This window comes from Gastrolobium bilobum, unplaced genomic scaffold, assembly GCF_033153095.1.
Source record: "Gastrolobium bilobum isolate Gb01-03AN ecotype WA unplaced genomic scaffold, APGP_CSIRO_Gbil_v1 utg2195, whole genome shotgun sequence".
NCBI classification, from domain to species: Eukaryota; Viridiplantae; Streptophyta; class Magnoliopsida; order Fabales; family Fabaceae; genus Gastrolobium; species Gastrolobium bilobum.
Window position 1 is genome coordinate 308,580 of NW_026895782.1, and position 14,841 is coordinate 323,420.

General features: G+C 37.1%; 2 protein-coding genes across 5 annotated transcripts in view; both read left to right on the top strand.

Moving 5' to 3' along the window:
- The window catches only part of LOC133295885 (zinc finger BED domain-containing protein DAYSLEEPER-like), a 70,378-nt gene extending 66,028 nt beyond the window's left edge, over positions 1-4,350 (top strand). Inside the window, exon 2 of one of the 3 annotated variants that reach the window (XM_061494773.1) lies at positions 840-4,349. In XM_061494773.1, coding sequence (XP_061350757.1) covers positions 1,220-3,979 — 2,760 coding nt within the window. In that variant the 5' untranslated portion in view covers positions 840-1,219 and the 3' untranslated portion in view covers positions 3,980-4,349. Of the gene's footprint in view, positions 1-559 lie in introns of all 3 variants that reach the window. The other 2 variants (XM_061494772.1, XM_061494771.1) reach the window with 2 other exon arrangements.
- Positions 4,351-8,391: 4,041 nt separating this feature from the next.
- LOC133295951 (uncharacterized) lies at positions 8,392-14,595 on the top strand. Of its 2 annotated transcripts, none has more exons than XM_061494889.1 (8): positions 8,392-8,530; positions 9,166-9,253; positions 9,382-9,508; positions 9,789-9,902; positions 11,540-11,738; positions 11,844-11,889; positions 13,506-13,581; positions 14,235-14,595. In XM_061494889.1, exons 2-8 carry the CDS (start codon positions 9,197-9,199, stop codon positions 14,447-14,449), a joined length of 834 nt encoding a protein of 277 aa, XP_061350873.1. In that variant the 5' UTR covers positions 8,392-8,530; positions 9,166-9,196; the 3' UTR covers positions 14,450-14,595. The 2 variants fall into 2 exon arrangements, with proteins under 2 accessions (XP_061350873.1, XP_061350872.1); XM_061494888.1 differs by having other exon boundaries at positions 14,232-14,594.
- Positions 14,596-14,841: the final 246 nt, after the last annotated feature.

Here is a 14,841-nt window from a genome sequence, read left to right on the forward strand (position 1 = left end):
TTTATGTGGGCTCTATGAGTAGTGCTTGATCAGGAATCTGCTATGGACCTTTTTCAACTGATGAGTTCAGTTCTGTTAAAACTATGATTAAATGATTCTATTTTGTTTGAGATGGGCCGACCCGACCCAACTGTGGGCCCATGTCTTCTTTGGGTTCATAGACTGTGGTCGATTACACCCTATCCAAGTCCTAATGGCTCATCGATTGTGTGACATAGAGATGTAGTCGGTTTGTGTAGTGAGTTTAGCGAACAAAAAGATAGACTTGGATATAAAATGGCCATGGACACTTCCCTTGGGCCTTCTCCTTAACAAAGTAAGGATGCAATTGTTAGATGGGAAAACTCTTGAATCATCTCGGCAAGTAAGAGGATGCTAAGTGCAGTGCTGATGTACTGGTTTATTGTGTTATTAGGACAACTACCTTTGCAAAAATACCCCGGGTTGTCTGCAAGCATGGGATCATTATTCACTATCAAATTTAGTTGTTTATACTATGTCTTGTACTCTTAAAATATGGTTATGGAGATAATAACATTCATGTTTTTTCTTTGTAAAGCAGGAAGATACATATCAAGACAAGATGGTCACCCTTGAAGAAGACAAAGTGGTCGTGACTCCTGATGCGAAAAATATGCCAGTCAGTACGGATTTTCAGCCTAGCAACGATCTGGCAACTTCCGAAACTCTGTCTGGCAGTAATGTGGAAAATTCCGAGTCTCAGCCCAACAAGGATTTCTCCAATTCCATAGCAGAGCCTAACAAAGGACTTTCTGCATCTGAAACCGAGACTTCTAGTGCTGATGCAAATGCTGGGACACTGCCCAACCATGAGGAAGACAACACCAAAGAACCTCCAAACAATGAGCAGGAGAATTCTGAATCACTACCTAACAACCAGTCAAGCAATGCTGAGGCTCCACACAACAATCAGCCAGTTGATTCCGAGGCCCTAGTCAACCCTGAAGCACTGCCCAACGATCAGCTTGTTAGTTCCGAAGTTACTCTTGACAAGAAGCCTGCCTCTGAAGCTCCGTTCAGCAACGAGCTGATTAATTCCGAGGCACTTCCAAATAATGGTGTGGTTAATTCTGAAATACAGACCAGTAATGACGTGGCTGTATCTGAAACACAGCACACTGATGAGGTGGTTTTGTCTGAAACACATCCCAGCAATGAGGTGGTCATAGCTGACACTCAGCCAAACAGTGAGGTAGTCATGTCTGACACACAGCCCAGCAGTGAGATAGTCATGTCTGACACACATCCCAGCAGTGAGATAGTCATGTCTGAGACACAGCCGAGCAATGACACCATCATGCATGAAGCACAGACTAGCAATGATGTGGTCATGTCTGAAGTTCTGCCTGAAAATGAGTTGGCCAATTCCGCATCAGATTCGAACAATCAACTTTCTCATCCAGAAACTCTTTCTGATGATAATCATCAGTTCACTAATCTCCATATGATTCCGGAAGATCAGATGCCTCAACCTGAATCTCTGCCCAATTCTGATCCCCTACCTACTTCTGAACCACTGGCAGACAGTCATCTCTCAGACATCAAACCAATGCATCATAATCATCCCGAAACTGTTTCTGTTGATAATCATCATTTCACTAATATCCATATGATTCCGGAAGATCAGCTACCCCAACCTGAATCATTGCCCAATTCTGATCCCCTACCTACTTCTGAACCATTGGCAGACAGTCATCTCACAGAAATCAAACCAATGCCTCATAATCATCTGGCCCAGTATGATACGCTGCCCAACAATCATCTGGAACATTCTGAGGCACTGTCAAACCATCAGCTAACTGACTCTGTGACATTGTCCCATGAACAGCTAGGTAATTCCCAAATGTTGCCTCACTATGAGCTGGAACATAGTGAAACACTGCACGGCAATCAGCTAGTCAGTTCTCAAACACACTATGAGATAGTCAATGCTAACACCCTACCCAGCTACGAGATAGTAAATGCTGAAACTCCACTGAACAGTGAGGAACCTACCCCAGAAACTCAGCCAAACAAGAGGAGGAAAAAGAAGTCTATAGTCTGGGAACACTTTACTATAGAAACAGTCAGTGCTGGATGTAGGAGGGCATGCTGCAAGCAATGCAAGCAAAGTTTTGCCTATAGTACTGGTTCCAAAGTTGCTGGTACCAGCCACCTTAAACGTCACATTGCCAAGGGGACGTGCTCAGCTCTTCTGCGTAGCCAAGATCCAAATCAATTGACCCCATATACTCCACGTGCTCGGGGAGGTGGTGCTGCCAATGCTAGCACTACACCAAAGCGACGTTATAGATCCCCTAGCACTCCTTATATCATTTTTGATCAAGACCGCTGCCGCCATGAGATTGCTAGGATGATCATTATGCATGGTTACCACCTTCACATGGTTGAGGATCCAGGATTTGTAGCATTTGTCCGAAATCTGCAGCCCCAGTTCAATATGGTGACCTTTAACACTGTTCAGGGAGACTGTGTTGCAACTTACTTGATGGAGAAGCAAAACCTTATGAAGTATTTTGAGGGATTACCAGGACGTGTTTGTCTGACACTGGACATCTGGACCTCTGGTCAATCCGTAGGGTATGTGTTTATAACTGGACATTTTGTTGATAGTGATTGGAAGTTGCAAAGGAGAATTCTCAATGTTGTGATGGAACCATACCCTGATTCTGACTCTGCTATTAGCCATGCTATCGCTGTTTGCCTTTCTGATTGGAATTTGGAGGGCAGGCTGTTTTCTATCACTTGTAATCAGGCAGTGAGTGAGGTTGCCCATGAAAGTCTCAGACCGTTACTCTCTGTGAAGAATCCACTTATCCTCAATGGTCAATTGCTAGTTGGAAATTGCATTGCCCGAACTTTAAGTAATGTTGCAAATGATTTGTTGAGCTCAGTGCAAGGCATAGTAAAAAAAATCCGGGATAGTGTAAAATATGTAAAAACTTCTGAATCACATGAGGAAAAATTCATGGAACTCAAGCAGCAACTTCAGGTCCCCAGTGATAGGAGCCTTTTTATTGATGACCAAACCCAATGGAATACAACATATCAAATGCTGGTGGCATCTTCTGAGCTAAAGGAAGTGTTTTCTTGTTTGGACACTTCCGATCCTGATTATAAAGGAGCCCCATCTATGCAAGATTGGAAGCTGGTTGAGACCCTCTGCACATACTTGAAGCCCCTTTTTGATGCAGCAAACATTCTTACCACAACAACTCATCCCACTGCCATTACCTTCTTTCATGAAGTTTGGAAATTGCAGTTGGATCTGAGTCGTGCTGTTATGACCGAGGATCCCTTCATTAGCATCCTTACTAAACCCATGCAAGAAAAGATTGATAAGTACTGGAGAGATTGTAGTCTGGTCTTGGCAATTGCGGTAGTTATGGATCCTCGTTTCAAGATGAAGCTTGTTGAGTTCAGTTTCACAAAAATCTATGGCGATGATGCTCATGTATTTGTCAAGATTGTTGATGATGGAATTCATGAGCTGTTTCATGAGTATGTGGCCCTTCCCCTGCCACTAACACCAGCTTATGCAGAAGAAGGGAGCCACGTGAAGATGGAGGGATCTCCAGGAGGAACTCTGCTGTCAGATAATGGACTAACAGATTTTGATGTTTACATCATGGAAACTACTAGCCATCAGACCAAGTCTGAATTGGACCAGTATCTGGAAGAATCACTGTTGCCACGTGTTCCGGACTTCGACGTATTAGGTTGGTGGAGGCTAAACAAACTCAAGTACCCTACTCTTTCCAAGATGGCCCGGGATATATTGTCTGTTCCAGTTTCCACTGTTCCTCGTGACTCTGTCTTTGATACAAAAGCCAAAGAGATGGATCATTATAGAAGTTCCTTGCGACCAGAGACAGTGGAGGCCCTTGTTTGTGCCAAAGACTGGATGCACTATGGAGCAGCTGAAGCTTCCAATGCGCTCGTGAAAATGGAATTCTAGATTTTATTTTTGTGTTAGGGGAGGGTGCGCTACTTGTGGATTGGAAAAAAAGGGGAAGAGAATGGGAGAAGGAAACGCTGGTTGAATCTACGTGCTCTTTATGATGGTAGGTTCTGCTGTTTACTTGTTGTTCCTAGTTCTAGGTTGTGCTTTTTAATTTACGTGATTTGGATGATTGGACGTGAATACTTAAATTCTAGTGTAGCTTCGGGTTTAGATGCTTAGAATAGATACTCCCTTCAGTTATGGCCTTATGGGTCAATGTAATCATTCAAGTTCTCAATGTGCAATTATCAGGATTCAGGAGCTGCAGATATTTGGATTGGGCTGGTTTTGCCCCATCAGGAATCCACCCCTTTTTTTTGTTCTCTTTTCTTATACACAGTGACCCTCCAATCGATTTTAAACACTTAAAAAATTGGCTCCAAAAATGTGACAAGAAGTTAATATAACACTTTCCTTTAAATAATGTACGCAGACTGTATAAATACACAGATGCTGCTTAATTCTTCCTTCATAATGATTAAATAAGTGATATTTTATTATGAAGAGAGATAAAAACAAATAAGTGATATGATGTTAAATTTTAACATAAAAAAATCTCATGCGTGACCAGTTATCAGTTAATGCTTGACATGTAGTTCTTCTCTAGTTACCAGTTAAGAGATGGAAGTGATGGAATCTATAACCAAAAAAAGAAAAGAAAATAACATTGTTCCTTTTAACAACATATTTCTACTACCCTGTTCTCTTTATTTCCTCAGTGGCTGCTTCATGACCCACTTATTTTAACGACAATAGTAATGTCAAAATAATAATGTGTCTAGTTTAATAAAAGCAAAATCAAAATATTCTTTCTTTATTTTAAAAGAAAAAAAAATGATACAAAAATCAAAGCGTAATGACAATAACATGTTTCTGAATGGGCTTGCTAAATTCTTTTAGGTTGATTTTCTATTCTGAGTAAAGGTACGCCTAATTTTTATTTGCACATATAGGACGAATAATGCAATACCGCATTTTTTTTCCTACTTCTTCCTTTTTCTGAATTTTGTATTTTATATTTTCTTTTAAATATATGTTTCTTCCAAATATATGACAGATAATAAAAGTAGTAACCGTAGACATATTACCAATTGGTTTTTTTTTAAACAGAACCTAGGTGCTTCATTTGATTGGTTCAACCAAGCCAATAACAAGTCTGCTTCATTTGATTGGTATTTCATATTTTTTTAGGCTTGACTTAGCGGTAGTTAATCACATTCATAATTTTTAATTATTTATTTTCTTTATTTTCAAAATATTCGTCCATTCTCTCTCTTTGTGATTAGATGAGCCGATGAGGTAGGTGACCCAAAATGCAAAAAAAGAACGAACTAACCAATAACAAGTCTACTAGAAGGAACCAGATTTGGTCCGAGCGCTGTATTTGGAGTTAATTCGTTTGGATTTTTAAATTGGAAATGGATTATTTCATGTAGAAAAAAATATGACATAGTCATGTGAGAAAATTATACTATAGAAAGATAAATCAACGGTTATAATTTTATAGCTATTTATTATAATATTTTTTTCTCTTACTTTATTATTATTGATCCACATTTGTATGGTTATGATTTTTTACATGACCATGTCATGATTTTTTTCACATGAGATTATCCAGATCTTTTAAAATTAGGTTTAACGGATTTCGAATCCCCCCAGTAATTTCTTAAATTGTCTTAATTCAATTTAATCTCATATAATATTTCCAAACCTTTTATTGTACTCATAAATTTATTATTTATTATTTAAATCAATAATTTTAAATATTATAATTATATTTTTATATTAATATAATTAGTTATTATATATGGTTTTCTATAAAGAATGGTATGGTTTAAATCAATGTTATTAAACTCAATCTGATCAATGACCCCGTTAGGTTATTAGGTCACTTGTTCAATCGGTAAGCCATTGGTTGAATCAGTATATGCAAATTTATATTTTATACTTCAAAATTCAAAAACATACTAAAAAAATACATGTAAAAAATGATATCAATTCTAGTATTCTAATATAAAAGATAATAAATCATACACTATTTGTCAAATTTATTATGCATCTTACGCATCAAATTCTACGAACTGTACTGGAAAGTTGTAAATTGATTTCGATTCAAGAGACGCTAATGTTGATGTGGACAATTTTTAGTACGATACTCTTGACTAGAAAAATCCATATTTAAGAATTTGGAGTTTTTAAAATAAAATTTAAAAAATATTTTTATTATAAACCCACACTTGGATTTTCTACCATTCAAGACAGGCACACCAAAAAAATATATTATTAAGGACTTCATTTTTAAAATGAAATTTAGAATTTTTTTACAAAAAAACAAAGAAAATAAAATAAAAACCATGAACACACCTAGTCCTTGGTGATGAAGTGGTGCTTATAAATACTGCGAAAAAAGTGGTCGTGCTAGAATAAGGATGAGACTAAAGAGCATAGTTATTAAAATCGGACCGATCCGGCCAGGTCGACCCAGAAATCGATAAACCGGTTATGCATCAGAATCGATGTGATCCGATCCGACCCGACCGGTTTTCATAAAAAAACCGGTGACTCGGTTCATTAAACGGTGATGCGGCCCGGTCCAAAATTTTTTTTCTAAATTTTTGTTTTTTTCAAAAAAAATCATAATAGCCATATTTGAATATTTTTTTTGCTTATTAACTTACATAAATTATGTACCTACAACACTAATATTATCTTAATTATGTACTATGCATAAAATTTTGAATTAATTTATAGTAAGAGATGTCATTTTTTGAACCTAAAGCCCCGTATCACGATCATTATATTTTTGTTTGATTTTTTAATTGATAATAATATGTGATTTATTATTTTTTGTATTAAAATATTTGAAATTTTTATCATTTTTTAATATAAATTATAAAATTACATATAATTACCAGATCATGCAGTTAAACCAGTGACCCACTGATTGAACCATTGACCCAGTGATTCAGTACTTCAACCGGGTCAATGACCGAACCGATTTTAATAACATTGTTAAAAAGACATTATTGTGATTGAAAACGATCTCCATGGTGGTAAGATAGAGAGACTTGAGCTTACAGCTAATGGCCTTATGAAATAAAGAAAAGATGAGAATTAACTATTGGGGAATGAAAGTGCTGGAACAAGTGGTGTAACCTGATCGTTATGAATATATTTTCACTAGGTCCAGTACATGGCCAGTCTATCCTTGTAGCAAATCGGTTAGATAACTGGTCCATTGGTTTCGTGTAGAGATGGTAACATGGGTCGAGTCCGGCGGTTCAACCTGTCAATTCATCAAAATGGGGCGGGTTGGGTTGAGGTTTTCAATCCACCAACTCATTTCAACCCGCCCCGCCTAGAAGTGGGTCAAAATGGGTTCAACCCGTCGCGGGACGGGTTGACCCGCCGGGTTATTTTTTTTTTTACAATTAGGTAGTATTTCATTTGTCATTAAATTTTTGTAATATCCAAAAAAAATTTCTTAATATTTCCTATAAAAGATAAAGAATAACAATTATATTTATGACAAATGTTATTTATATATGGAGAAAAATGAGTTCCTAAAGAATGTTTGACAAATATTAGTATATATTTAAGATTGAGACTGAAAAAATTAAGAGAAGTGTGAAATAAGATAAAATAATATTAAAAAAATTCATAAAATATAATTTTATTTTAAATTTTAATTAATTTTTTTAATTGACGGATTGGTGGGTTGACCCGCCAATCCACCATAAAACGGAGTGCGTTCAATTTTCCAACACATATTCAACGGCGGGCCAACCCGCCCCGTCCTGTTTTTGGCGGGTCGGTGGCGGGTCAGGACGGGTCGGGACGACAAATTGCCACCCCTAGTTTCATGTTGACCTGACACATTCGAGCCGAGTTTGATAACACTTATTTAAATAAAGGAAAATATTTATTATAAAGTTTTTTTTTTGGATACATATTTATTATAAAGTTAACTTCAACAACGCTAAAATTACATCATTTTGCAAGTTATTTAACAAATTTTACTTTTCTTTTATGTAATGTATTTTAAAGTTATAAAAAATAACTTAACTATTGTTACGGATTAACATTAATCCTTTTAAAGCTTTAATGTTTCTACAATATAAATATAAATAAGTTATTTATATTCACTTTTAAAACAATATTATTTTGGGTTAAAAAATTATAATAAAAAAAACTATTATAACCTGAAATAAATTATAATTATAAAAATATCTTGATTTTAGTCCCACGATGACTTCGTTTACATTCAACGTAGATAAATTATCTATCCTCTTTAAATATTTAAATTTATATATTTTATTTGAGTATAAATAAGTTGCATGCATGATGGAATGTATTCAAGTTTGACCCAGGAGTGGAGAGGATAGTAGACGGTGAGGCCTCAAGCCTGATTGCAGAGCTAAGAGAGACTGAGAAGCAGATATTGGAATAGTCTTCGAGACTGAAAGGGGAAGGGAAAGGGACGAGCTGAAAAGTGTTTGGAAGAAGGTATAAATATTGCCCATAGGCTGTTTGATTAAATGTCTCCTTTTGTTCTTCCTGAAATATTAGGAATTTGTGGAAATTGTCTTCATTCTCTTGCTTTGTGATTGTCATTTATGGACAACTTTTCATTATTGGGTATGATTACATATGTTCGATTATTTCAGTCAGTGTTAAACATATGAACAAAAGGAATATAAAAGGGGATGAGTTTTATTCATCGTGATCAAGCTGCTGGGTGCATGCTCGAGTCATATACTAAAACTTTGTTTAATCATTTAATGGGGTAGGTGTAGCCCCAAAAAAGTTTATGATTTTATGTTCTCCATTGCGCTTATTAGTTTCCAAACTCGTTTGTGGAAATCCTCAATTACCCCTGTTTAAATTAACGGTCGGTCATGTTCTTCAAGATCAGCAACACCTTTATCTCAAATTAGTTGAGGTGCCCGTGGATAAATTCAAATAAAAAGCAAGAAAATATTGAGGAAAAAAAATAAAAAATAATAATTGTAATAAAATATAATATAATAATGTTCATGTTGCCTTTTTTTTGGCGGAGGGGACAGGGGAGTGTTGGTACAACTACGTTGTTTGTCCCTGTTGATGATTGTGCACAAATTTTTACAACTTTGCTGGTACAGGTTTCTAAGGCGCAAATTAAGGTTCTTAGCTATGAATAGTGATTATTTCAAGCAGGACATTGATGAACTTATAGGTGAATTTTCTCAGGTATGATTAAGATCTATGACCAGTGCTTTTCCTCGTTGTGTTGGTTTGTTTGCTAATTCAAGGAGCTTGTTTCCCATTATATAGCTCTTAACAATGAATATTTACCGTGCAATTTTGGTGAGTGACAGGATGAGTCAACAACTTTGGACGACATGAAGAGAGTCTGGCTTTCTAAGAAGTTCTCCTACATTTATGAAGCTTCTCCTTCTACCAACCTTGCCTTCTTTATGCAATCTCTGTATGCTCATTGCATAGGTACACATGTTTAGCTGGTACATACAGCGGCGTTTTTGTATCTATAATTGTGGTAAATGCAAACCAATCACTTGAGTTTAGAAATTTGATGGATAATTTGGATGCTGAAAAATATTTCCAAAAGCAAAAGGCTGTGAAGCAAACAGAATTAAAATTCATAATATATTTATGAAAATTCACCATTATCTGATAATTATGTCATTTTAGCTAGAGAAGTTTTACTTTGTTGGCCTTTATCTTTTTTATTTCAGTGTAGAAACTCTTTTATGTTCCTATGCAGGTTACATGGTTGGTAGTGCTTCTTTATCTCACAGATTGGGTGGCCTTTATTGCCTCTACTGTCTTTATGAGACTCAACCATTTAAACCTCCCTTTAAAGTCTATCTATCCGTTGGTATGACATTTTTTCATTTGAAAATAACTGTATTATTATGCAGCTAAATTATTTGATAAATTTTGTATTGTCACAGAGTCACATTGTTTGTACAAACAGTATGGGGGGTGTATCATTAAACTCTGTTTCTGTAGCTTCTAAAATGTCAATGTAATTTTGCTTTTTGGAGTGAGTGAGACGATTTCATTTACTCGTAGTTGCTTTGATTTTCGTTTTGTGTTCACTCAATTGGGTTTGATAGACCTAAACCTGTTCTGTTTGTTTGTGTAGTTTCATACGATCGCTAATTTGTGATTCAGTGCTCGCAATCATATTGTATCCTACAATGAACATATTTCATGTATTTAATATACTGTTTATAATTACGATGGTAGAATGGCAAGCTTTTGCTCTTGCATTTGTTTACTTCCTTAAATGGGAATTGTTCTGCATCATAGAGAATCTAGCCATTCCAACATAGAGCATTCATACCTCAACAGTGTTGTGTTTTAGTGACAGACCCAATATTTCTTTTTTCCTGTCAACTTCATTGATAGGCAAAAATATGTTGTTTGGTCATTGGTGTGTTCTGCTGCTTTCTAATGGGGGTGTCCAGTGAAGTTATATATTGGTCAATGTCTTCATTGTTATTGTTACGGACCTTGAGGTCACCACCACTCTAAAAGCTAGCTCAAAGGGTGGGAGTGCCCAAGGCCTTATAAACCCCACATTAGCTTCCTATACAACCAATGTGGGACTCGTAACATTGCCACCCCCTTTAAGGGCCGATGTCCACGGCGACTTTCACTCTATCTACACTGACCAGACGGTAGCCCTTTCCCCCCTGGGCGGCTTCACTCACCTATCAGTATTCAGTGCCCAAAGGCACCTTAATCCAGCCTATAGGTAGCCCTTTCCGTGGCCTCAACTCTCAACTCTCAATGAAAGCACCAATTGTTACGGACCTTGAGGTCACCACCCCAAAAGCTAGCTCAAAGGGTGGGAGTGCCCAAAGTCTTATAAACCCCACATTAGCTTCCTATACAACCAATGTGGGACTCGTAACATTGCCACCCCCTTTAAGGGCCGACGTCCACGGCGACTTTCACTCTATCGACACTGACCCGACGGTAGCCCTTTCCCCCTTTTGGGACGGCTTCACTCATCTATCAGTATTCAGTGCCCAAAGACACCTTAATCCAGCCTATAGGTAACCCTTTCCGTGGCCTCAACTCTCAATGAAAGCACTAATTGTTACGGACCTTGAGGTCACCACCCCAAAAGCTAGCTCAAAGGGTGAGAGTGCCCAAGGCCTTATAAACCCCACATTAGCTTCCTATACAACCAATGTGGGACTCGTAACAGTTATTGTTAGTCTTTGACACCACACTGCATATGATAGGGCAGACTCTGGCTTTCCCAGATAATAGTTGCTGTAATGCGTGACAGAAGAAATTTTATCTTTCTTAATATTTTTTTGCAGTGACCTTCTTGGGCCATGCTTCATAGTGTCAGCAGAGTGGTCTATTAATGAAACATTCCTTTTTTATTTTTAATATGTGATGCATTGTCCCAGCTTTGATGCTTCTTTTTGTTTCTTATTTGTCCAAATCTCGTAATGGCTGACAATAAAAACCTAAATTTATGTGTTTGTACAGGAGAGTTAGAGAAACTTAGAATCCTTGTTGCTGATGCAAAAGCAAACGATATTAAAGTGGTACCTGCTTTAGTGAAAAGAATGCTCGAAAAAAACATGTTCCTTTTCGGCTCTGTCGACTTAATGGATGATTCTGTCACAGAGAAAGTAAACCGACTCCAACAAATACAGAATACCCGAATTCAAGTTGCATATCAAAAGTAAACCACCATTTAAGACTTATGTTCAGTATTCTTATTTCCTTGTCATGATAGTGTAGTTATCCCACCAACTTACTGTTTTCATGTATTCCCTGTGGGTGACAGGTTATTTGATAGCACTCCAATTGAGCACTACGTCCACATGGACCTTGTAAGTATCCCAGTGCTTTGTGACTTGCAAAATGATTTAATTTGTTAACTGCTCTGATTTTGCTAGGACAGAAGGGTATTTGCTTGGAATAATTAAGGGAACACAAAGTAGTTAGTTTAAACAGTTAGAACAGTTTGTTAGTTAGTTAGAGGGGATTAGTTAGATAAATAAATGGAGGGGGAAGTAAGGGTGAGGGGATCATTCAGGCAATTGTATATTGAGGAGAACCAAGGAGGTGCTCATTTGTAAAAGGGGAAATAATCATTGTTTCTTTTCTCTATTTGTATTGTGGTTTCCTAACATATTTACCTTCATATTTCATAAGGACTAGTTCACGTGAAACTTGTGGTTCCGACCAGATATATTGGGCCTGATTATTTGGTGTGACCCAAAGATGGCCACATGGTTTTCCATCCTTGTACCCAAAGGGTCTTATCGAGCTTCAGGGAACTTGCACCTGTAGGAGGGTAGCTAGAGTTATTGTTGGGTGCCTTCTGGCTTTCTTTTAGTGTAGCAGCAAGAGGTTTATTTGGACAACATTGTGTTTGGGACAGTTTCTCTCCTTTGTCAGCGGGCACTCGAGCGGCACAGTTTTCCTAGGTCCAGCAAGTAAGGGATGATGTGCATCTGCAAGGACTTCAACACTCAAGTTAGTGTTTAAGAGAGGTAGAGTTTGCACAGAGAAGGTGCGTATGTTGTTGGAGGTTATGGGTTTGAGAAAGAAAGATTTAGAGGTGCTTGAAGTATTACACCAAGAGATATCAAGTTTGGAATGTTCAACAGTGTTATCTCCAGCTTAGGAAACCCTAGAGATAATGCAAACTATTGGCCTCCAGCCCATATGAACCCAAATAAACATTGCTTTCACCTATCGGACTTGTATGTGAACATACTATTGGACTATATAATTAATATATCCAACATATGTATGGTTGAAAACAATGTATTTGTAGTGAGGTTGGGACTTGGGGTATGTGAGGTACTACTCTAGGGCAGAAGGTATGGCTCTCAGCAGTTGTGCAGGGCCGGTGCCATGGGGCAGGCGTGTGTGTGCAGTTTGCAGGTCCAAGTCTGTGAAGTTGATGGGTTGAGGGTTTATTTGTGGCTAATTGAACTTGGTGGGTTTTAGGTACATGATTTTAGCATGTTGGCTGATTTTGGAATTTAAGAAAAGGATCCCATGATCCTGAACCGATCTTACCTGAGATCGCAAATCCCAAGTTTGTCTATGAAGAGCAGATACCTGAACCGCTGGCATCCGTGCAACTACTGCCAAATATTTGATTTTTTATTGCATATATCCAATAATAGTTTCCCTATTTCTTTCACACCTCTATTCCTAATGTGGGAGGACACAATGTGATTATATTCATGGGCAGATGGGCAGAAAACTGACATATTTATGACCAAATTTTGTGAACAAGACTTGTATAAGGCATGCCACTGCTACTAATCCATGCTTTCATCTGGGTCTGTGTAGATGTTTATATCTATCTTTTCAGAAACTAATCAATCTGTTGAGAGATATATTCCTTGTAATCTCATATTAGAGATTGTGTTTTTATTAGTTTGTGATTTAATTGCACTAAACTTCCTTTCTCCTTTCCACATGTCAGGGCGAGGAAGTTGACCTCAATTTGCTGAAGAAAATGTCATCAGAATATGCTGAGGCCAAGGATGTGGCTATTAAAGGTATTTTCCCTTCCCTATTCTACGTCATAAGGTGGTGCTTCGGAATAAAGACATTTTCTATCTTTTGAATTGATTTCTTGTTGTGAAGCCAAGTGTTTGTGTTTTTCCTGTCATACTAAAAAGGGCAATGCTGGCAACCATGAAGATACACTTATGATAAGTTTATTTTTTTGTCTTGTCCCTGGGAAACTGCTTTATGTAACAAGCTGTCTGTTCTTGCTAGACATTCACCACCGATGAATGTTTTTCTTAATTTGTTTAGGCCCAAACTAATGTTGATTTTTATGTCTTGTAAAACTAATCCGGACATGCACGACAATGGACTAAAAAAAAATCTTATCTTCCAAATGTTAGTGATGGAATACATATTAGGAACATGTCAAAAAGTTGCTTTTTTTTTTTTTAATTAAAAAGAATGACACAACTTATGTCATTGGTGTTCAGGGTTCTCCAAATTGAATTGCTGCATTTTTTTTAAAAGAATGAGAATATCGTGTCCACTTACTTTTGGAACTCTTTGACTTTTTTTTGTTGGGGCCTCTTTTAGTTCTCTCTGGCTGTTGCTATTTGCCTAACTCATCAATGATGCATTTATTTTGTCAATTATCTAATCCTATATGTGTGACTTGTCTTCTTGATTTTTCTTAAAGAAGCAAGCAGCATTATAGATGTCCAAAACATAAAGCATATATCAGAGGACAAGGAACTAATAGGAGACGTCGTGGAGAAGATTGCCAATGATTGGCATGTCCAGAAGCAAACATTTTATAAACAAATAGGTTTGGAGGATGATGAAGGATATGAGCAGGAGCTGGAACAATTGCTTCTAGAGCATCATCCAGATGATGGACAGTCTAATCAAGATTGAAGACAAACATCTGAGTCGTAGTTACTTATGTATAAGGAATTCATAATATTAATAGAATAATAGCCGTGTTTGGATAGTAGGGAATTTTAAAGCAGCACTTCATAATATTAATAGTCCTGTCTTTTTTCTTTTTCTTTTCTTTCCCCGTTTGATATCAGTACTGCGCAGGGTATGATTCTTCAAGGGGTAAAAATACGCTTATACTATCTATTAAAAAAAAAAAAAAATACGCTTGCACTTGCGGTGGCACAATGACCTTTTACAATAGACGAAACTCGTGTGTTAAATTTAATAATCCAAACAAGGAATTTCACAAACGAAACGGTGGCAAGTAAATTGACTAGGTTTTATGCAAACACGAAACAAACTTTGATAATCTGGCTCAGCACAAG

Excerpts from the sequence above, each read along its gene's own strand:
- LOC133295951 (XM_061494888.1), top strand. The coding sequence starts at position 9,197 with ATGAATAGTGATTATTTCAAGCAGGACATTGATGAACTTATAGGTGAA. Across the intron at positions 9,509-9,788 it reads TCTGTATGCTCATTGCATAG|GTTACATGGTTGGTAGTGCT; the intron begins GTACACATGTTT and ends GTTCCTATGCAG. Across the intron at positions 11,890-13,505 it reads ACTACGTCCACATGGACCTT|GGCGAGGAAGTTGACCTCAA; the intron begins GTAAGTATCCCA and ends TCCACATGTCAG.